Genomic DNA, 25,193 nt, shown 5'->3' on the forward strand with positions numbered 1-25,193 from the left:
TACTTTCATAAACGTAGATGATACTTTCAGCTACGTAGATGATACTTACACTTACGTAGATGATACTATAATCTACGTTTATGATGCTTTCATCTACGTAGATGAAACTTACACTCACGTAGATGATACTTTCATCTACGTATATGATACTTTCATCTACGTAGATGATACTTTCATTTATGAAGATGATACTATAATCTGCGTATATGATACTTTCATCTACGTAGATGATACTTACACTTGCGTAGATGATACTATAATATACGTATGTGATGCTTTCATCTACGTAGATGATACTATAATTTACGTAGATGATACTTTCATCTACGTAGATGATATTTTCATTTATGTAGATGATACTTCTATCTACGTATATAATGCTATCATCTACGTAGATTATACTTACACTTAGGTAGATGATACTATAATCTACGTATATGATGCTTTCATCTACATAGATGATATTTACACTTACGTCGATGATACTTTCATCTACGTAGATGATACTTTCATCTACGTAGATGATACTTTAAACTACGTATATGATACTTTCATCTACGTTTATGATACTTACACTTACGTAGTTGATACTATAATCTACGTATATGATACTTTCATCTACGTAGATGATACTTACACTTACGAAGATGATACTATAATCTACGTATATGATGCTTTCATCTACGTAGATGATACTTACACTTACGTAGATGATACTATAATCTACGTAAATGATTCTTTAATCTATGTACATGATGTTTTCATCTACGTAAATGATACTTACACTTACGTAGATGATACTTTAATCTACGTATATGATACTTTCATCTACGTAGATGATACTGCTCACATCTACGTAGAAGATACTTTCATCTAGGTATCAATATTTTCTCAAGTAATCGAACCTATACGTACGATTATAAGTATCAGTATCATCTACGTAGATGTAAGTATTATGTACGTAGATGGTGGCATTTTTTCAGACTGTCACTAAAACGCTTCCATAGTGGGAAAATACCTTAACATAGCAATATATGAAATTAGCGAGGGATAATCTTCATCCCCAGATCCACCTTTATGTCCTATATATGTTTATATATTCTTGTCATGATATGTCCCGCATATGCTAATATTCGTTCAAAATATTTAATTTTTCAATGTCCATACTTATGCTAATTCAAGGGATAGTTTTATGACACTAATACATTCCTCTGATGTAAGCATTCTGAATCATTTAGCAAATTACATTACATATGCCATCAATTTGCTGTTGCCATCATATTAAAAATACTTTCATCGCATTAATTGTACTTGGGCATGGGGACATAATTCTGAATTGATTGATTGATTGGTTGGTTGGTGAGTAGGTGGGTGGGTTGGTTGATTGATTAACATTAAGAACTCTCCACATGGATGCACTCTGTACGCAATTTGGCCAATACCCTTCGTATTTATTTTATGCGCCACAAAAGGTTGTTTAGCTTACATTCTGAACATTTTGTCCTGACATATACGTGTGTGGCATGTAATGCATATCTGTGATTTTTGTATTAATATTCGGATTTTTATATCTGATATCTGGCGTTGAAGTTTTACGTTTATATAATACCCGTGAAAATCCGGGTTAGAATAGTTCTTCGGCAACCCATGCTTCCTGTAAAAGAGGACTATGCTTGTCGTAAGAGGCGACTAACGGGATCGGGTGTTCAAGCTCGCTGATTTGGTTGATGCATGTTGCCGTATACCAATTATGTGGTTTGATGCTCATGATATCAATCACTGGATTGTCTGTTCCAGACTCTATTATTTACAGACCGCCATCATATAGCTGGAATATTGCTGAGTGTGGCGTTAAACAACAAACAAACATAACATTTATATAAACAACAACTAAGTTTCATAAATAATGTCATGATTGTAATAGTGGTGCTATACTTCACCTCTTAGTTTCAACTTCCTTGGTCTTATGGATCCTCAGAAGAGGATTCTTACACATTTTGATATATTCTGATGTCGTTCAATAATGGTAGAAATGTCGATTCGCTTCCACTTATTTAACCACCAGAGTGAGTGAGTGAGTGAGTGAGTGAGTGTGGTTTTACGCTGCTGTCAGCAATATTCCCGCAATATCACGGCGAGCGACACTAGAAATGGGCTTCACACAGTGTACCCGTTAACCACCTGCGATAGAAATGAAAGAGACGAGGGTCACGGCGACACGACATCAGGCAAGTAATGGACTATTTGATCCATTACGCCACCTCTAGGGACCAACATAGGTAGTTGGGCATATATACTGAACAAGTGAGCTGCTCTGAATACGTTATGTATTTAAACCGCTCATCATGCCCAACCTAGACCCTAGTTCACTGTTATAAACAATCTGTACTTCCGTTACTCAATAATGTCAATTGAACTTTTCGTCAACGATAGCCTCAGCCTGTCACTGGAAAGCTGGAAGGTCGATGGGCAACAGTTGGCGGTTATTCGACCAGTTATAGAACGTTGTTGTGGAGGGCTATGCCGAATGTTCAATAATGATAATACTGACAGCCTTTGAAGAGAGTATAAGGCTTATAACGCATACATGGTGCACCGCGCCGGGCAACCTTGCGACTAAGACGGTAAGAATATTTATACATTGACAATAGATTGTTTCGTTTCTACAACGTCAAAAGCGTTCACATTTTGCAAGTCTTTTTGATTTTCACCTCATTTTTATACTTTAATATTGTCGTCCGAATACAGTATTCTTCTAGACTGACAGGGAATTCAGTGCCACTTTCTTGTTTTGGAATTGCACTACAGTCAAATACCTTTGTGTCGAACTTGGATGTATCGAACTTCGGTTGTCTTTAAGTTAAAGCATGGTCCCTGAGTGTTACTCAATAACTCGAAGTATTTATGTTTGTCTCTTCAACTGCGACACAACGGTGTTAGACTGTATTTCAAATTATCAGCTACAGTAGGAACACTTAGTAATATAACGAACTGAATCCGTGACGTGGAATATCTGCCAGAACAGGTCGGTGTTTCGAACCCCTCGTCGCTTCTTACCAAAAGACGTTAAATGATGGTAATTGATGTCACTCCGCCTGACGCTCGGCATTAACGGGATAAAGTACTGGCAGACTCGAAGTCAGTTTGATGTGTATAAAACATGGTATCACAATGGCTAGCAATACAATACTGGTATAAGTACGGACTAGGGCAAGCAGCCAGACACACACAAGGTGCATGCTGTATCAGAACCTCATTGGTTAGAACTTAGTTGCAATTGTGTGTAGTTAGAGGAAACTCATTTGGATCGGGAGGTCAGAATGGCGACAGACTGTTGTCGGGCCGCGCTGCCGTAGGACATTGTTCACATTATCATCCACAGGTTTGTCTGAGGGACCCGTAGCCGGAACATTGCTGGCTGTTGATTAAAAATATCTTACATTCAACCAAGTACACATTCAGCTGTTAGGGAGGTATTGTATTTCATAGGTCTTCTGTGTAAACGTGTTAATCAATATGAGTAAACATCTGTGCAAACATGTCTCATACCATATTGCTGGTAGTGATCGATAAGCGCTATGCAAAGTCATCTTTTAGACTGAACCTTGTAGAACATGCATGTGAATATCAATAGTAGGTGAGTGAGTTTAGTTTCATGCAGTTTAAACATAATTTTAATTTATCACGCGTTTAAGATTAATGCTCGAAGCGGAGCTGCTTGACACGTTGAGTTACTGAAAATATAGAACGTCAACGCCATAGACGATTATCCGCCAAACAAACTTCATTGGGTATTAAAGGCAAATTTGCGGTGAAAATTATATGCATGGAACACAGAAATGCGAAAAGGTAAGTATGTCCTGCCCTACCGGTAGCATCGCAACACGCAATTTGCATAAAACTCAGGAGGACGGGTATAGAGCTCATGAATGGTAATCTGGACCCCGTTCCACAAAGCGATCGTAGCGCTAAGACAATCGTAACTCCAATACTTTAACATAAACATACGGCAGTCTTAGCACTACGATCGCTTTGTGGAACGGGCCCCATGGCGGATAATGGTATATCTCTTTCTGGTTGGTGTTCCTGATGTGAAAAACTAATCCGATAAACTTGGTATCACGATCCGACAAATATGCAAATGAGGTCACCTATCAGGAACTAGTTTCAAGTTCCATACATCACGCAATGCATTATATATCTTTTAACATAAAAAAAAAAAAAAATATACCACAGGTAACTGCCAACACTGCAAACAACTAGAAGTCCCAGAACACGCACTCATCCACTGCACAGACTACCTAACACATCGAACCGCAATACAAACCACCCTCAATCTTAACAAGGCTCTCACTCTAGAAGCAATTCTAAACCCACAAAATAAACTAGAAAACTTCAAGGCCATAGGCGTATTCTTAATCAAAACGGAACTAATAAAACGCATCTATAAACACTATAATCTACCAAATCAAAATTACATAAACACACAAACATCCACCATACCCAGCCCCCTTAGTTCTCCTCCCCTACCCCATCGGCATCTATTCCAAATCTCAAAATTTCCAAATTCTATATAAGCAACCCCTAAAGCCCCCTCTTGGGTTGCACACACTACTTTCGCCCCTTTCGGAAACACATTAAATAGCCTGGCCGGGCCAATGTGCGAAATACGCATCAGTCGGAAAGCGCACGTTAAATCTCCAAAGTAAGTAAGTAAGTTTCAATTAACTATCAACTATCATACTCAGCATGCGTAGATGTGGCCCCTTCTGTGCGTCGGCATGTTTTTGTAGAAATGCATGGCTGCACGATACTGGCACTTTATGTGGTTCTCTCAAAGATTGTATTCATGCTCGGCTTCTTAATAACCGGATTTATTGACGATTTATACCGATGTGAATACCTGCTATACATGTATTGATTTTACGCACACATGTAAGTCAAAAGGTAATAAATTTATTGATTCTCTAGCTATGGGTCGCACTAATCGTTTCCAGATGTTGTAACATTTAATATATAACATCAACTATTTTGAAAATATCGTGCGTGAGACGACGACGATTACCGAACGTCTTTCCTAACCTCCATAAAAATATGTTTCTCAATTTTTGATATGCCGATTTTGAGATATACATGTATATGTATTACCATTTGTCATGGTAACAAGGGAATTGCTGTAATAGAAGGATACCGAAATATACTTAGTCTTTCTCTCAAGACATTACGTTAACAATATATCACATCATAATAATAAAACCATTCCCATAATCATAAAAAATATCTGCTAAAAGTAGATTCCACTATTCCAACTTTATCATAAGCATGTGTTTACGAATCAAAGGCTCGCATAATGTCGTCGTTTCCTTATTTTCATCATCTTTACAAAATGGAAACGCGGCTAATAATCTCTATTTGTGACACATGATCAGAGACAACCAGAAATATTACCCAAATAAACACTGCATAGCGAAGGGCGGCCCAATAGCCTCCCGTTTTTTTCACACTAATGAGGTGAAGAATTGATTTGCCTTTGCATGTGTGTGTCACGGGTGCCACCTGTGAGGCCTGGTATCAACACTGTTTCATAGTGATTTTATAAACACATGCTCACGATATGGTCGGAAGCGTACAACCGACTGTGTATTTTGGAAGGGGTTTGTCGCGTATATTTATGAAATGACTGCGATTAAACATACTCCTTAAATATAGAATACTAAACGTGCTCCCGTGTAATTTTATGAAACGAGTGAATAGTTGTGGTATCTGACGAGCGAAAGCGAGTCAGATACCACACCGTTTCACGAGTTTCATAAAATTGGTTTTACACGGGAGCGAGTTTAGTATTTTATTTATTACTTGCCATTCATAACATTTTTAGAATTATACTGTTGAGTTTGTATAGGCTGACACCTACACGATCCACGACATAGTCCAATTGAGTTTAACAGAATAATACTTCAAACACGTCAAAAGTTGAAACGTATGAATTTAATACCATACAACGGTCCACCTTTAGAATTCACAACATTATCGTAGTTCCACGACTATCGCAACTCACATACTTTAACAGACTAACCACTGTCGTTGCGCTACAATACGATCGCCTTGTGGAACGGGCCTTGCACCTCAAAGTTTACAATAACGTCACCATACCCGATGACGTAATTTGTGGAATTTTGTTTCAAGATCCATCGGCGAAACAATGCCATGTGACGTCAGCCTAGCAACAAGTGTGCATAAGCTCCTCTCAGTGATCTATTATCTCCACACGCACTGTCGTTGAATAAGCCAAGGGATGTTGAGAGCTTTCAATATTTGTTCGTGAAATGTGTTCCGAGAGTACATAAGCACGCGTTTTGGTATTTCACATGTGTGATACAGCTGTATGTTTACTAAACAGGTGATCTCTTCACGGGCAAGTAACAATACAACTTTCTATAGAGTCACAGAAAGTATTTTAGAAACGTGGCATTATTACCATGTGGATCTTAAAAAAACTCAAATGATTTGTTTGAATGTTTGCAATTTCACTAAAGAACCAAGTTCAATTTGTCAAAACCATTTGATTTTTTTAACTTTGTACACGGCCCTCTAAAAAACTTAATTCCATGATCCATGGGTCTTTTGTCAACTTACCCTTTTCGCGAACACCTGGTGCCATCATTGATATTCATTCATCCATTCATATAATTTCCCCCACTATTTTGCCCTTAAGCAAAGCGGAATCTGTTTCCGCAGATACTCGAAACTGATTATTCTCTTGCATTGACGTTATAGATTCAAACGTGGTGAACAGAAATAATAGTTACATCTCATCTTCAAAGGTTCTGGACAATTTATAAAACATTAAATCAAATTTCAACTGAAGTAATCTGAATGAACAATATGTGAAATACTGGACACCCTGATAGATAACATCGACGTTAGATTTCGGTGTAAGTGGTCCCCTCCAGATCCTTGTTAATCTGTTTTTTTTATGCATATGAATATGAATTTCTCCTATTGGCAATATAAAAATTATTACCAAGAAACTTAAGTCAAGCTTCAGGCATATCAAATGATCTGATTTCGGTCAAATAGGCAATTCCCTTAAACTGATTAACACACCTGAACTAGAAATATATAGAAGAAACTGGTGAAGCCGCATCATCTGTTTGTTATTAATCTAAATTTGTATGTGAAAAAGAGCGACAAAAGGTTATCACAAGACTGTATGTCAAGAGGGATGACTTCAACAGTCAATTTTCCCTTTATGTCGATCAATATTCCAGCAGCTCGAGCCTTTGGTGTTTTCGGTAACTTTTGAGATACGATGGAGTATGACTTTTTAAATCTGTTTTCAACATTCAAGCTTTCAAAACGTTTCATGGTATACATGTAGAGGATATTTCCAAATTTGACGCATCAGTGACAACAATTATGTCCGATACAGTTCCCTGTACCATATGTTTCCGTGTGTTTTAGATTACACTTGACTTGCCTGTGCATGTATTTGTGACTAGCCAACCTTAACTTGAATAGCTGGTATCATCATTATTTGATAGTGATTTTAAACATGCTCATAATATAGCCGGGCTCGTACCATGAGGTTTCTTATGATTATGAAAAGGGTTTAGTCACTTTTATTATTATGATGATATCTATTAATATTGTTAAAGTAATTTGTTATGAGAAAGATTAAGTCTATTTTGTTATCCATTTTACAGCAATGTTTTTGCTACAATGTCAATTGGTAATATATTTATATCTAAAAACGCGGAATATCAAAATGGGACAAACACATTTCTTCAAGAAGTTGGAAAAGACGTTAGGTAATACGTTGTTGTCTCAGGCTCGATATTATCTAAATATTTGCTGGGGTAGCCTAGTGGTTAAAGTGTTCACTCACTGTATTTGATACGGGTATCATGGTTGTGTTTTGGACCTAACGTTTGCAGTACTAGTGTTTCGGCGCCTGGGGAAGTCTTGATAACGTTTATGATAATATTGTGAAATAGATTTGTCAATGTTGAAAAAGGAACTTGACCTCACTCTTAATTTGATAGATTTGAAAATCTTATCTGTAAGTCGGAGTGAGTGAGTGAGTGAGTGAGTGAGTATGGTTTTACGCCGCTTTTAGGAATATTCCAGCAATATCACGGCGGGGGACACCAGAAATGGGCTTCACACATTGTACCCATGTCGGTAATCGAACCCGGGTCTTCGGCATGACGAGCGAACGCTTTAACCACTAGGCTACCCGACCGCCCCCGGAAGTAATGAAACCGACAGTGAAAACTATGTAATGTGGATTAATAAAATATATTGCTTCTTGTTTCACAATACAGCTGTCAGGGGCGATAGTGAGTAAAATGTTTGCAAACCGACTGTGTTCTTTTTTTAAAGTAATTATAAATAAATAGGTATTCTCTTGTTTGTCTTCTGTCTTCTCTTGTCACACTGAAGACCTGGGTTCAATTCCCCACATGGATACAATGTGTGAAGCCCTTTTCTGGTGTCCCTGCTGTGATATTTATTATTGGGAATAAATTAATGATTTCCCGAGCACAAAACCCTGAAATACACTATTTATACCCGATATTCTAAGCAACATATCAAAGCCATTCTTAAACATGATTGAGTTACATGTTTATGTTAAATCAACATGTTTGCTTGACGATGATTAAGGCTATATTTTGGCCTGTATAATTACAAAATGTTTGTGTTGACCCATTTGTATGTGCAGATGTTGAATCAATAATCGATAACCACTACAGAAACGAATTGCGCCTCGGAGCTAGGAACATAAAAGCAATATGTAAAGGCAGTAACGACCACACACATTGTGTGTCAAATAAATTACTAGAGCATCTGTTACAAACACCCAAAAAATCAATAAAACAAATATATCAAAAGAGAATATATTATTTAAAAGTTTTATTTCTCGCAGAGTTGATAACCACAAAAAGCATTCGTTTGCATCTCTCAGTAAATCTGCTCGGGGTCACTGGAGTGCGATCTAGATCATAACTTCAGAAAATAAATGAATCTTTGAAATAACATTGGCATATATCGTATGTGTTCTTTCGAACCTAACACACCAGTAACTGCCTACAAACATTTTTTGCCTTTGAAACTTCGCAATTCACATACAAACAAAACCATATAAAAACAATAAAAAACCGCGCCCGTCCAACTTTCGTCAATCAAAAACCAACCACAACTGTTGTTCCAAGATAAGGCAAATAATTTCACATGTTACACATTTTGTGACTTTGATAATACACAAAAGGTGAAAAAATACCAATCATCCTTAAACACCTATGCAGTCTTAACACAAGCATCGCCTCTTTCAGACCAGATGCTGGGGTGTACGTGTAGGAGGCGTTCCATGAAAACATGGATCTTCGTTTTTCTTTTCCTTGGCATGTTGGGACTACTATTCAACTATATAAACGTAGAACGACTTCACGAAAACATAGAAGTTGGCAAGGTAAGATGTTTTTTGTTGTTTAACGCCGCACTCATCACTCCTCCAGCTGTATGAAGGCGGTCAATACAATCCAGTGATTGATATCATGAACATCGATCCAAGCAATTGGTGAGTGAGTGAGTTGTGTTTAACGCCGCTTTTAACAGTATTCCAGTCATATCACGGCGTGTCAGCTTAATGTGGGAGGAAAGTCTTAGACGTTTACCACTTCGGTGAAACCCACGAGCACGGGTATGGTGCTGACAAACCTAGTAACATAATCGGGGCGAACCGGGGTTCGAACCCACATTCATAGGTTCCTGGCGTGCCCAAGGGACGCAACTCTGCGCTGCGAATTGCGGCGCCTTAGACGACAGGGCCACCCATGCCCCCCAGAAATTGGTATTCGATGACATGCGCCAAGCCAAGTCAGCGAGCCTGATCCCGTTAGTCGCGACTTACGACAAGCCCGGGCTGATGAAGACCTATTCTAGCCCGGATCTTCACGGGTGGCAAGGTTAGACGCAATATCGACATGACGTGAGAAAATGCACCAGAACTACAGTTACAAATGCCCCGCATCGCCTATGTTACATGTATGTCATAGAAGTTACTACAGTCGTAAGTCTATTGTATAGTACATGAGTTATGACAGTAGGAAGTTTATATTTTATTTAGGAGTTGCGAAAATGGGAAGTCTATGTACGTTGTAAGGGTAACGGCAATCGTGCGTCTATGTTATATTATTAGAGTTATGGCAGTCGGAAGTGTATGTTATATTATAAGATTTATGACAGTCGGAAGTCAATGTTATATTGTAAGAGTTATGACACTCGGAAGTGTATGTTATATTATAGGAGTTAGGACAGTCGGAAGTCTGTGGTCTATTATATGAGTGGCTATAGTCGTAAGTCGATGTCACATTGTAGGGGTTACGACAGTCATAACTCTTTGTTATGTTATTGGAGTTATAACAGTCAATATCTATCATGTTATATTATAGGAGGTATGACAGTCGGAAGTCTATGTTATATTTTGTGAGGGATGACTTTCGGGAGACTATGTTATATTATAGGATTTTTGTACTGGTAATCCTATGGTCGCTTAGTGAAACGGTACGCAGAAGGTTACCAGTTTAAGGTAATTTGTTAAGCATGGATCAAATAACAAATATGCAACTTAAGTTACTTGAAGGGGAAGTGTATAATTTGGTACATCAGTCATCGGCGTATGGCCATGGGGAGCCAATCACACAATTTATTTCATTGCAGTTTATTTAACATTTTTTGGAACAGGACTGCCTGCTTAGGGTTAAGTACGTGTTGATAATTGATGCAAAATGTAGACAAGGGAGGATCAATTTGAAGGCAGGGTTGTGTCAACAGGCGTATCCATAAATAGTGTTATCGAATGAACAGTGAAAGAACCTACTTTAAAAAAACCACACTAACTATGATTTATTTCTTGAATTAATTTTTAATCAACTACATGTGAAATTTCATTATTAGTCCCTCTAAAGTCAAGGAGACGTAAATATATAATACACAACTGCCTGAATTTACAATAAAATCTAGTCCTAAGGTAGTCTCTTCTTGAATTCTTCAAGCACAATACCATTCTGAAAAATAACCCAACACATTCAACACATTTGTGAACATATATCATTTCCTGTAACAGTGTAGGTCATGCAAGCTATACTGGGACATGTACATGAAATGACGACACATTTTCAGTGTTATGGCATATCGATGCTGACACTGCCTTTGAAAGTACTTCTTAGCGCCCTGTGGAGATCCGGTTTAGAATTGGTAACCAGGAACCAATGCTTGTCTTAAGAGACTACTCGCAGACTTGGTTGATGCAAGGCATCGTATCCGAAATGTGTAGATCGATGCTCATGATATAAATCACTAGATTTCATCATTCACAGACCGCCGCCGTATACATGTAGCAGGGATACTGCAGAGTGCGGCGTCAAACAAACAAACTTATTTCAGCAGCGATAGCAAATGCAGCAGAATTCTTTTAGATGTTTCTGTCGGATTTACGTCAAACCATGTTTCACATTTATTATCAATTTAGGGATATCGCTAATTCCTTTCATTTTAAGACTATTTATTGAATGCTATCAGTAATGTTTAATTGATATTATCAATTCTTTAGTGATATAAAAGGAGTATGTCATTAAATGAATTCCTGATGTCCTAAACAAACCCGAAGGAATTGCTGATGTCAAACTTTCAAATTCTGATATCATCAAAAATCGGATGGTCAGGCTCGCTGACTTGATTGATGCCTATCTCCGTTTCCCAGTTGCGTGGATCTATGCTCATTTAACATAATTAAACATGGATGTTTTAGTTTCCTTTTCTCAGCAGTTTATTTGAATACACCAATACCTGAAAATAATGCATTTTATAATTGCTGATGATACAATAACACTTCATCAAACAATAATGGCTCAACTTAACAGCTGGCCTCTGCGCCATTTTTCTTGGGCGACAAACCCGGACAACATCTTGCTGCGTCAATGGAATCGGTCTATAAGGAAGGAGTAACGGGAAACTTTGAACCTCCGGCCGAGGCGGTTGGCACAGGACCTGGTAGGTTTGAATACAGCAGTATCAATAGAAACTATTTATGAATGAGTGACTGTTTGAGTGTCTCCAAAAATTACATATATCGGTAGCAAAAATAAACGATTGTAAAATGAATGCATGCAATATGATTGACTGACGTGGTTAAATGTTATTCCCGGACTTAATTCTGGACTTATCACTGCGTATGAATACTTTCCTTGATAAAAATACCATCTGTTGCCCGGGAACCTAATACTCAGTAGAACGCACAAATAATTGTATCAATAAGAGGACAAAGCTGTGCTGTGTATATTCCACTGACTGAGGATTCAGCAAGGACCAACATTCCTTCACAGTCAAGTATATTTATTTTTCTCAGTGACGCAAGTGGGAAGGGATGTCAGAAATGTTTCAGCCCGGCTGCCAAGTGTCGGTTGTTGGCATGCTTACGTGTGACGTATTTAATATCGACCTGCGTTTGTTGTGTCATCATTCACAAGTTGGCGTTATTCAGTCCAATGATAACTGATTTCTCTGAGGCTCCTCGGCATTGAAAAGGCTAAAAATGAGAGAGAGAGAGAGAGAGAAAGAGAGAGAGAGAGAGAGAGAGAGAGAGAGCGAGAGAGAGGGATAAATGCGCTGCATTTAATACATCTGTGCCGATAATGTTACAAAACAAGAATCAATGGAGTGGAAACACTTCGGGTCACCCAAACCAAGGCGTGACTTTCATACGAGCTTCCATACCATCCACCATATTTACTCGAATACAGGAGGCAGAAGGAGACAGTACTTGGTGTGTTGAACTGCGAAAAATAATTAAAGGTTATGACATTTTTTTCAGTTGTATGCAAGGCTTAAAACGTTTTGAAACCCATCCGTATACGTAGCACAGAACGTTATATTTCCGTTGTTCACGCAATGATACACTCTCATTAACAGAGCAGGATATACAATTACCAATGGTTACGCGTGTGGTTCATCATTCGTTTGGAGCAGTAACATACATACTTTTTTAAACACAAAATATATGATAAATATACCACTCTGAAGTCGATGATCCACGTCTTAGCAGCGAAGGTGTCATTTTACCCTGTTTACTGTTGAGACGTGTGCTCTTCTGAATACCCAACGGTGATCTGTTTTTATATACACAAGGTGAGGGCGGACGACCTGTGAAGGTTGAGAGATCGGACTACTCGTCAATGCGTGATTATGGCTGTGATATGTCAGTGAGTGACAGGATATCCCTGAATCGCACGATTCTTGACACCAGACCCAAGCAGTAAGTCTAGGTTACACCTTAGTCAAATGTTTCCAGGTGTTTCATTACGCTTTATAAATATTGCATGGACATTGCAAAGCATGACGTCATGCAAACTTTACTATTCAAGTGCAAAGATGTTGCTTTTTTAAAGCTCTCGCGGTAGATTTAACCTTCTTTCGTCATTTTAAACATGTGTGAAAATGTAACAGGATGATGTTGCGATGTCACAGTAATGCCATCCTTTGCTATTCCAGATGCGTGTTCTGGCACTACCCGACCAATCTGCCCAGTGCCTCTGTGGTGATCGTTTTCTACAACGAAGGCAACACGACCCTCCTGAGAACTGTCCACAGCGTCATTAACCGATCCCCGTCCTCGCTCCTGAAGGAGGTGGTCCTTGTGGACGATGCAAGCACGATGGGTAGAGAATAGTCCTTGAGATTGTATCGGTGATTCCTACACGAGTATGTTATGTTTATTGCATGCATTACCTACACATGGCCTGCTTCGGCTGAAGGGTGGTGAACACGCGGACACAATCTGATCAATATGTGTGATGTATTCCAGCTATATCACAACAGCCGGAAAATTATAGAATCCGAACCTGGACTGAGACCCCTTTGTTCTGAACAGGAGTGAGTTCCATGGATTCTGTAAAATACAATCAAACACCGCTGTGTCGAACTTTGACGTGTCGAACATATGGCTGTCTCGAAGTAAAGCTTTGGTTCCTGCGTATTCGTTATTTCGGTTGATAACTCAAACTAAGTATTTACGTCCGTCCCTTCAACTTCGACACAACGGTGTTTGGCTGTATTGAGACACCTGTTTCTGAACTACTTCGAGTTAAGCTGTCGAATCTCAGGCTGCACATATAATTTCTAGTAAAAATGTTTCAGGTCATCTTCAAAAACCACTAGAATCCTACATCCAGCGTTTCAACGGGTTGGTCAAATTGTACCGAAACGAAGAAAGGCTGGGGCTTATAGGTGCCCGGATGAGGGGAGCAAGGGAGGCAACTGGAGATGTCTTTATAGTGCTTGATTCTCACTGTGAATGTAACGTGAACTGGTTACCGCCCTTGCTTCACAGGATTGCACTTAACAGGTACTTCATTTTTGTTACCTTCCTTGCCATATGTTCATTTACAATCTTGAAGTGGTTTGAGAATCGAAGCGAAACCTCCCCAGGTTGATTTTATATAGAACAAATTGTCACGTACGTGGAAGCGGATAAATTAATATCTTCGGATGTGATTACATGACGTGACCTGTTAATGTAGTTGAACCAGATCTAGAGGTAGACAAAGTGTCCAAACGCTGGATTTATAAACAAATATAAATTGTCCCAGAAAATTCTTGAAGAAAATAATTATGCTTCGGATTGTTGGAGAGAAACAAATGTCTGTCACACAAATTACATTGTTGAAAGTTGGTTTTCTTTAAAAAATATTAAGACTCATAGTTTTTTTTTAATAAATATCTGGTATATTTGAAAAACATCTTATCTCTAGACAAACTCCCTGCCCCCTCCCCAAAACCACACGACCCCACCCCACCCCCACACACATCCCCACCCCCAATTCCTAGGTAGGTCCGTCCCTAAGTCTTTGGAACCATCGAATATTGTATCGTGATATCACTAGTTCGAAACAGAGTATCTACCTTAGACCATGGAGCCTCGGACTATAACACCGAAAATTCCCCAAAGTCCGGAAATCCCATCTTTCCGATGTTTTCATAATCGGGAAAAGACTTTCACTACTCATCCTATCTGTCGTATCAACTTGCATGGCTATCTATTTCCCCAGATCGACGTTGGTACAACCGACTGTTGACGTCATCAGCTACAAAGACTTCTCCTACAACAGTATATTCACCAAGATGGTGAAGGGCGTGTTCGACTGGGGCCTTCTGTATAAAGAGATGCCTGCGTCTGATAAGGAGCAAGCGGCCACATGGAAACACAACTCAGAACCTTATGGGTAACTACAATGACCTCTTTTGTCCGGACTCTGTTAAAAAGAAACGCACGGTCTCCGTAAATGGAACTGAGACCTGGCTTAATTACCCTTTCTAGAATACAGATCAATGATTGGTTTTCTTATGATTGTGGAAATTACTTTGTTTTTTTTGGTGAATTTTATCGTTATTAAGAAAAAAAGGGGAACGGGGTGCAAGTCACCTTCAGCATCGCAATTCGTTGTGAGTTACACCCCTTAGTTGTGACAGGATCCGCCGATAGTGTGTTCGAACCCCAGATTCTCAATGATTCTGATCCTTGGTTTGAAGCATCTCATATGTGTGAGTGAGTGAGTGAGTGAGTGAGTGAGTGAGTGAGTTAAAGTTTAACGTCACGTCGGGAATATTTCAGCCATATCGTGACGAGACAAAATTTGACATAAATAATATATATTGAAACTGTATAAAATTCTGTCGACATCTTATATGTAGCCCGTGTGTAAACGTCTAGTGGTTAATACCTGCATCACTTCAGGTTTTCATCCCACATTAAGCTGACACGCGGTAATATAATTCTGAGACGTTTAACCTCACTCACACAAATTATGGTAACGTTGCAGTACACCAACACACGCCGGTGGGCTGTTTGCTGTCGATCGCAAACACTTCTTTGATATCGGAGGCTACGATGACAACTTACTGGTGTGGGGAGGAGAAAACTTCCAGCTGTCTTTCAAGGTACCGTATGTTCTCTATTAAGTGAAAACTTCCAGCTGTCTTTCAAGGTACTGTATGTTCTCTATTAAGTGAAAACTTCCAGCTGTCTTTCAAGGTACCGTATGTTCTCTATTAAGTGAAAACTTCCAGCTGTCATTCAGGGTAACGTATGTTCTCTATTAAGTGAAAACTTCCAGCTGTCTTTCAAGGTACCGTATGTTCTCTATTAAGTGAAAACTTCCAGCTGTCTTTCAAGGTACCGTATGTTCTCTATTAAGTGAAAACTTCCAGCTGTCTTTCAAGGTACCGTATGTTCTCTATTAAGTGAAAACTTCCAGCTGTCTTTCAAGGTACCGTATGTTCTCTATTAAGTGAAAACTTCCAGCTGTCTTTCTAGGTACCGTATGTTCTCTATTAAGTGAAAACTTCCAGCTGTCTTTCAAGGTACCGTATGTTCTCTATTAAGTGAAAACTTCCAGCTGTCTTTCAAGGTACTGTATGTTCTCTATTAAGTGAAAACTTCCAGCTGTCATTCAGGGTAACGTATGTTCTCTATTAAGTGAAAACTTCCAGCTGTCATTCAGGGTACTGTATGTTCTCTATTAAGTGAAAACTTCCAGCTGTCTTTCAAGGTACCGTATGTTCTCTATTAAGTGAAAACTTCCAGCTGTCATTCAGGGTAACGTATGTTCTCTATTAAGTGAAAACTTCCAGCTGTCTTTCAAGGTACCGTATGTTCTCTATTAAGTGAAAACTTCCAGCTGTCTTTCAAGGTACCGTATGTTCTCTATTAAGTGAAAACTTCCAGCTGTCTTTCAAGGTACCGTATGTTCTCTATTAAGTGAAAACTTCCAGCTGTCTTTCAAGGTACCGTATGTTCTCTATTAAGTGAAAACTTCCAGCTGTCTTTCTAGGTACCGTATGTTCTCTATTAAGTGAAAACTTCCAGCTGTCTTTCAAGGTACCGTATGTTCTCTATTAAGTGAAAACTTCCAGCTGTCTTTCAAGGTACCGTATGTTCTCCATTAAGTGAAAACTTCCAGCTGTCTTTCAAGGTACCGTATGTTCTCTACTAAGTGAAAACTTCCAGCTGTCTTTCAAGGTACCGTATGTTCTCTATTAAGTGAAAACTTCCAGCTGTCTTTCAAGGTACCGTATGTTCTCTATTAAGTGAAAACTTCCAGCTGTCTTTCAAGGTACCGTATGTTCTCTATTAAGTGAAAACTTCCAGCTGTCTTTCAAGGTACCGTATGTTCTCTATTAAGTGAAAACTTCCAGCTGTCTTTCAAGGTACCGTATGTTCTCTATTAAGTGAAAACTTCCAGCTGTCTTTCAAGGTGCTGTATGTTCTCTATTAAGTGAAAACTTCCAGCTGTCTTTCAAGGTACTGTATGTTCTCTATTAAGTGAAAACTTCCAGCTGTCTTTCAAGGTACTGTATGTTCTCTATTAAGTGAAAACTTCCAGCTGTCTTTCAAGGTACCGTATGTTCCCTATTAAGTGAAAACTTCCAGCTGTCTTTCAAGGTACCGTATGTTCTCTATTAAGTGAAAACTTCCAGCTGTCTTTCAAGGTACCGTATGTTCTCTATTAAGTGAAGACTTCAAGGTGTCTTTCAAGGTACCGTATGTTCTCTATTAAGTGAAAACTTCCAGCTGTCTTTCAAGGTACCGTATTTTCTCTATTAAGTGAAAACTTCCAACTCTCTTTCAAGGTACCGTATGTTCTCTTTTAAGTGAAAACTTCCAGCTGTCTTTCAAGGTACCGTATGTTCTCTATTAAGTGAAGACTTCAAGGTGTCTTTCAAGGTACCGTATGTTCTCTATTAAGTGAAAACTTCCAGCTGTCTTTCAAGGTACCGTATGTTCTCTATTAAGTGAAAACTTCCAGCTGTCTTTCAAGGTACCGTATGTTCTCTATTAAGTGAAAACTTCCAGCTGTCTTTCAAGGTACCGTATGTTCTCTATTAAGTGAAAACTTCCAGCTGTCTTTCAAGGTACCGTATGTTCTCTATTAAGTGAAAACTTCCAGCTGTCTTTCAAGGTACCGTATGTTCTCTATTAAGTGAAAACTTCCAGCTGTCTTTCAAGGTACCGTATGTTCTCTATTAAGTGAAGACTTCAAGGTGTCTTTCAAGGTACCGTATGTTCTCTATTAAGTGAAAACTTCCAGCTGTCTTTCAAGGTACCGTATGTTCTCTATTAAGTGAAAACTTCCAGCTGTCTTTCAAGGTACCGTATGTTCCCTGTTAAGAATCAGGTAGTTATTATGAGCCGGTGTCTTGCGTAATTGTTTCACAATAGCAGAAACGGACCAGCTACATTTAATAATTCCCCATTACTTATGACTACTTTTTTTTCTAAACTGAAACGCCCCTTCTCGTCAGCCCCGGAACAACGATACGAAGGAATAAGAACCGAGCCTGTCTGACAAGGGCCGGAACTAAAAGTATTCTGGATTAAAAGGGGTCCGAGATCTTAAGTGAAGAAACAAGCTACCTGGGAGATACAAGTGTTTGGATATAACAAGTTCAACAGTTGTAAATACCCCGTTTTGTCAGGACACGATTTATATTACCAGTTATACAGTAAAATTTTAAGTGAGTGTGAGTAAGTGAGTATTGATTTACGCCACTTTTAGCAATATCCCAGCAATATCACAGCGGGGGACATCAGAAATGAGCTTCACACATTGTACCCATGTCTAGAATCAAACCCGGGTCCTCGGCGTGACGAGCGAACGCTTTAACCACTAGGCTACCCTACAAATGAGAGGGAATCTCATTTGAGCCCCCCCCGAAACACCCCCCAACCCCCAACCCCCAACCCCCCCCCAAAACAAAACAAAAACAGAGCAGCTTGATAACATTCCAAATCTACTGCTGATTTTGTGCTTCCATCCAACAATTAATACAACTTCATATTATGTCCTCTTTTATCGGGGTAGCCTATTATTATTTATCAACGAATTACTGAATAAACGAATCACAGATATCGATAAACAACCCTTTGTTTGTGTTTTTTATAACGCCGCACCCAACAATATTACGACTGGGCACGGGTGGCCCAGTCGTCTAAAGCGCCGCGACTCGCTGTGCAGAGTTGCGTCCTTTGGGCACGCCAGAAACCTAGGATTGTGGGTTCGAATCCCTGTTCGCCTCGATTATGTTTCTAGGTTTGTCAGCACCATACCCGTGCTCGTGGGTTTCACCGAAGTGGTAAACGTCTGAGACCTGCATCACTTATAAACTGTAATACTGTTAAACCCGACTCACCCACTCAACAATATTCCAGCTATATGACAGCGCTGCGGTCTGTAAATAATCGAGTTTCCAAGCAATCAATGACCCTTTGTATGCATATTTGTATGCACGTTATCAAAAACAACCGTGTGGAAGTTAGGGTTATCCATACAACTAGAGAACGGAGTAATTTGATTTCACTGAATTTCAACTGTTGTTTTCCAGCAATGGATGTGTGGGGGTAGCATGGAGATGGTGCCCTGTTCGAGAGTAGGACACGTCTACCATTCTACAATGCCGTATTCGCTCAATATTAATAAAAAGAAGCCGATCAAAATGTCTATTATAAAACACGTGAGTACAACAATTTGTGTTTTCACATCAAATTCCATTAATATGAAATATTTGTTTCCATCTACCACTATCATCATCATCATCAGCAGCAGCATCAGCAGCAGCAGCAGCAGCAGCAGCAGCAGAATGGCGGTGGGGTAGCCTAGTGGTTAAAGCGTTCATCATCATCGTGAACTATTCTTGTTTGTTTGTGTAAGCATTAGGAAATGTGAATGAACTAACAAATGTTGTTAATACATATGAATTTAACATGAATTAATATGAATTTGTTCTCATGATAGAATTATCTACGTGTTGTTGAGGGGTGGATGGATGAGTACAAGGAATATTTCTACATTCGTGAACCAAAAGTACGACAACACGCACACGAGGTGAATGTCACAGACCAGTTGGAACTCAGGAAGAGGCTGGGATGTAGGAGCTTCAAATGGTACTTGGACAATGTGGCCTATGGCATTCTGGAACATTTTCCACTACCCCCAGCAAACAAAGCGTGGGGAAATGTAAGTATGCACGTTACAATATGCAAAGAATAGTGTGGCGGTTGTTTAGCCTTGTGTTTAAAGCGTTTGCTCGTCACACTAACGACTCAGGAACGGGGGAGGAGGCGCCGCAAGTTGCTGTGCAGAGTTGCGTCCCTTGGACACGCCAGAAACCCTGCTCGATCTGATTATGTTTCTAGGTTTGTCAGTACAATACCCTTGCTCGTGGATTTCACCAAAGTGGTAAACGTCTATGACCTGCATCACTTCGGGCTTTCCGCCAACATTAAGCTGATCCATCGTGGAATACTGTTAAAAGCGGTGTTAAACCCAGCTCACTCACCCAGTCGTAGTGTTTGTGAGACACAAATCTGTTCGAACACAAATTACGATATTGAAACCATATTTCACCTAATTGTCGTTCAAGGCAAATGTCCCTTATGGATGCTAGAAACCTATGATCGTGGGTTCGAATCCCGGTTCGCCCCGATTATGTTTATGGGTTTGTCTGCACCATACATGCGCTGTGGGGTTGAACTAAGTGATAAACGTCTAAGGCCTGCATCACTTTCCTCCCACATCAAGCTGACACGCCGTGATATAATTGGAACAGTGTTCAAAGCTGCGTTTCACCCATGCACTCGGGTTCGATTCCCCGTATGGGTCAGCCAATACTAACATTTACTTGAGAGTTGAGATAGTTCTGAAATCTACGGAAGCCTTTTAGATACACCCATGTTTGTGTTTTTTTAATTTTTTTCGATACTATCTTGAAATTTCAAGATACTTAGTTGAAATTTCAAGATACTATCTTGAAATTTCAACTAAGTATCTTGAAATTTCAACTTAATATCTTGAAATTTCAACTTCTGTATCTTGAAATTTCAACTTCTGTATCTTGAAATTTCAACTTAGTATCTTGAAATTTCATCTTCTGTATCTTGAAATTTTAACTTAGTATCTTGAAATTTTAACTTAGTATCTTGAAATTTCAACTTAATATCTTGAAATTTCAACTTCTGTATCTTGAAATTTCAACTTAGGATCTTGAAATTTCAAGATAGTATCGAAATTTAAAAAAAACAACATATGGCCCTAAAGGCTTCCGCAGAAATCAGTGCTCCTGCATTCTTATATTACGCTAAAGTGTGAACTCTTGCAGTATTCCACTTTAAATAACCAGCAGACCATAGACGTGTCCAGGTTTACCCAGAAATTTATTCATAGTTGATAAAGTATCTGTGGTTGTTTTGTTTGAATGCGAAAATGGCGAAAAAAATGTGTTCGCAAATGGAAATATTTAATATAAAACCTCAACGCCGAGGCATGGCCAGTCTCAATTATCTGGCGAAACAGATTCAAAAGAGTGTCAAAAACAAAATCGCGTTGAAAATTATATGAATGGATCACTGAACATCAGTAATGACACCAGGTGTTCGTGTAAATAATTTGCACATACAAAAATGTAATATAATTGTGTTCCAGATCCATGAGCGACATGGAAGCCAGTGCCTAGCGAAAGGATCCAGTTTAATAATCGGTTTCTGTGGTGGCGGGGTAAGACATATACTCGTTCTCATGGCAAAAGTAAATGTGATCATATATATCACATATATCACATTGTTATCATATATAATAAAATAATTTTCTGAAAGCACACACATGCCTCAAATCTCCTGTCCTTTTCTTGAAAGAATTCAAGCCTATTAAGGAGGCACAATTTGATAATCGCAGGGCGAGGTGGTGAAGTGTTTGTTTCGGTCGTAGGCTCTCTGAATAAATAATAACTTTTACAATATATATAATTCAACTTTTTCTGTTTACACAAGTTATGGTAGAACGTGTTGTTATTTTGATTCCGCAGTACAGATGTACTGGGGGCACGGGTAGCACAGTCGTCTAAGGCGTTGCGATTCGCTGTGCAGAGTTGCGTCCCCTTGGCACGCCAGAAACCTATGATTGGGGTTTTGAATCCCGGTTCGCCCCGATTATGTTTTCTAGGTTTGTCAGCACCATATCACCGAATTTGTAAACGTCTGAGACCTGCATCACTTCGGGCTTTCCTCCCACTTTAAGCTGACACGCCGTGATATAACTGAAATAACGCTCAAAGCGGCGTTTAACACAACTCACTCACTCCTATGTTCTCACCAACTTCAAGAATCCAAAGGTACATATTTCTTGAACGGGCTAGAAAACGTAACGGTGCTTGGTTCGCAAGATTGAATTTATCCACTCGTAGACATGATGTCCCGTACTCTTCATTCACATCATTACATTTACTGTTTCCTTGAGTAGATATTTGTGTGTGTCTATCCCTAATTCAATTATCAAATACATAACCAAAACATCCGCCGACTCTAATAAAATGTGTCATGTTTCAGGTGTTCAGATACAATACTGCAGGACAGATATCTACGGGGGAATTCTGCCTGGTTTTCACAAAGCAAACGAAAGTGTTAACGTTTCCCAAATGTCCTGATGGAAGCAGTCATCCTTGGGACTGGAATCAGGTAATGAGAGTTTTGGAACAGGAATGAATTTATCATCCAAATCACGCTTCGAACGGAGATATCCTTGGGTGATCAAGCGAGATGGCATCAATACAAATTCATCACAACGCTTTGAAACACCATTGTAACAACATTTGTAGCCATGACATCACATATGAATGACATCCCTTATTTATAATCTCACTGCCAATGAAGTGGGTTAGCTGTTTCCTGTTACGCTAAAGACACTGGTTATTACTGAAAACTGAAAAAGATTGATTTTGGATGATAAGTAGAATCTCACCCTCGTGCTTTTTTATGTCAAATATATCAACACTCGTCGATAAAAGTTTAAAAATCCTCGGCAAGCATAAGAGTTTTAATCTTTTATCAACTCGTGTTTCTATATCTTATATCAAAGTCATTCTGGTGAGCTTCTCAATGTATTCTTTGTTTGTTTGTTTGTTGTTTAACGCCGCACTCAGAAATATACCATCTATATAACGTCGATCTGTAAATAATCGAGTCTGGACCAGACATTCAAGTGATTGATATTATGAGCATCGATCAACGCAATTGGGATCGATGACATGCATCAACCAAGTCAGCGAGTCGGGTCAAGATTCAGTTATTTACAGACCGCCGTCATATAGCTTGAGTGCGGCTTTAAACAAAAAAACAAACAAACATTGAGCTGTAACACCACCGCAGTACCATGGCGTCCTGGCGACCACACACGGGAAGAGTGAGTGTGAGTGAGTGGGTTGAAGTACTTTGTTAAGATAAGATATATGGATAAACGGCTTCATTAGTACAATTAGGATCGACGTTTCGGTGTAGGTACTTGCTTGATAACGGTGTTAGAACCAAAAAGTTGTTCATCCATATATCTTATCCTCACTAAAAATACAATCGTTTTCAGATTTGCGAATCAATAAGTATTCAATGGGCGGAAATGTTCCATTAGTAAATCTGGCTGACGGTTCCATATGAAATTTCCGGGCATCGGATACCCAACACATGTCGCTACCATTATCCTTTATATCATTTCAGGAAACAGGCTTAATCCGTCACCCGGAGTTAAATCAGTGCCTCACCAGTGCACCCTCAGTATTTCTTTCAGACTGTGACAATAACAATCCCAAACAACAGTGGGATATGAAGGCGACGTGATTGGATGAACAATATGGCTCCTTCCACCATGAACATCTCTGTGATATTGCATAGGGGGTGATGTCGTATTTGAGACCCCGCGAATATGTCCGTTATAGGGGCCTCAGCAAGGCCTCAGCAATTCATGATTGACAAACGAGGACACAATTTATGGATAACACACACTTCCGTTGCCAAGCAAAGACTGAAACATCACTAAAATAGCATATTACAGAAGTTGAGTTCCATAAATTGTGTCTACGTTGTCACCAGTCAACTCGTAAGAAATGCCTATCAAAGAATTTCAATCAATTTTAATCGACCTTAACACTGAGACTGCCGCAACGCTTTGTAAAACGGGCCCTGAGGGATGATAATTTGTCCTCGTACCCAAAAGGCATGGAACGTTGCTCGCACTATCAACCACCGCTTTTCCTGGCCCTTACTCGTTTGCTTGCGAACATCGTTACAGAAATTGAATATTGATGACTGCGGCAAAGAAAATCATTATCGAAACAATCTTTATTTAAGCTGTTTTTTTGTTCTTTTTAATTTCGATGACTCGAACACGATTAATGATCATTCTGATATTGACAAGAGGGAAGTAGATATACTGGAACGTTTGAGATGAAACTTGATTAGCAGGGAAATACACCGCCTCTAAAAAGAGAGTACACTCCCATGGTTTATGGTGGCTAACAACGCAAGAAATGCTTATTCGGTGGTGCTGTGTTTGATACGAGTATCATGATTGTGTTTGGGACGTGTATCATAATTGTGTTTGGGACGTGTATCATAATTGTGTTTGGGACGTGTTTTATGATTGTGTTTGGGATGGGTATCATGATTACGTTTTCAGTACTTGTGTTTCGGCGCCTAGAGACGTTTTGATAACGTTTGTCTTTTTTCGGAAATAATATTGTGAAGTGGATTTGTCAATCTTGAAAAAGGAACTTTAAGTAACTCTAAATTTTTATAGCATTGAAATAACCTCTTTGCAAGTCGGAAGTAAAGACTGTAATGTTGATTAATAAAAACAAAACATATTGCTTCTTGACACACAATACAGATGTCGGGGACGATACTGAGTAGAGTCTTTGTAAACAGACTGTGTACATTAAATTTTTTTTTTAAAGTAAATGCATATGCATTCTTTAGTTTGTCATCTTTGTTCTTTGTTTCTTCTCCTATTGTATTCTCTCGTCACTCCAAAGACCCAGATTCCATTCCCCACATGGACTACGATGTGTGTCTCCCGCCGTTATTAGCAAGACACTTGGATGGGCATATTTATGCAAATTCTGTGAGTCACGGGTGTTACCGGTGGGGAGGGAGATGATTATCCTTTTTGCGAACACCTGTTCCCATCACTGATTTTCAGTGATCGATGCCTAAAATTTTCACCGTTATTTTGCCCTTTACGCCAATTGGAATCTGTTCGGCAGATAATCGAGAGGTGTCAGTTGACGTGTTGTGTGTGATATCCATGAAGACGCAG

At 39.2% G+C, this 25,193-nt stretch overlaps 1 protein-coding gene across 1 annotated transcript; it reads left to right on the forward strand.

The window, feature by feature from the left end:
• The first annotated feature begins 2,461 nt into the window (after window positions 1-2,461).
• LOC139442777 (N-acetylgalactosaminyltransferase 7-like) lies at window positions 2,462-24,803 on the forward strand. Its single transcript, XM_071223669.1, has 13 exons — window positions 2,462-2,624; window positions 9,336-9,472; window positions 11,925-12,054; window positions 13,189-13,315; window positions 13,552-13,718; window positions 14,197-14,404; window positions 15,108-15,281; window positions 15,879-15,996; window positions 19,441-19,569; window positions 19,851-20,072; window positions 21,537-21,608; window positions 22,436-22,564; window positions 23,597-24,803. Exons 2-13 carry the CDS (start codon window positions 9,341-9,343, stop codon window positions 23,714-23,716), a joined length of 1,728 nt encoding a protein of 575 aa, XP_071079770.1. The 5' UTR covers window positions 2,462-2,624; window positions 9,336-9,340; the 3' UTR covers window positions 23,717-24,803.
• The last annotated feature ends 390 nt before the right edge of the window (window positions 24,804-25,193 follow it).

This window comes from Haliotis cracherodii, unplaced genomic scaffold, assembly GCF_022045235.1.
Source record: "Haliotis cracherodii isolate W230 unplaced genomic scaffold, xgHalCrac1.p SCAF_5, whole genome shotgun sequence".
In the NCBI taxonomy this organism is placed as follows: domain Eukaryota; kingdom Metazoa; phylum Mollusca; class Gastropoda; order Lepetellida; family Haliotidae; genus Haliotis; species Haliotis cracherodii.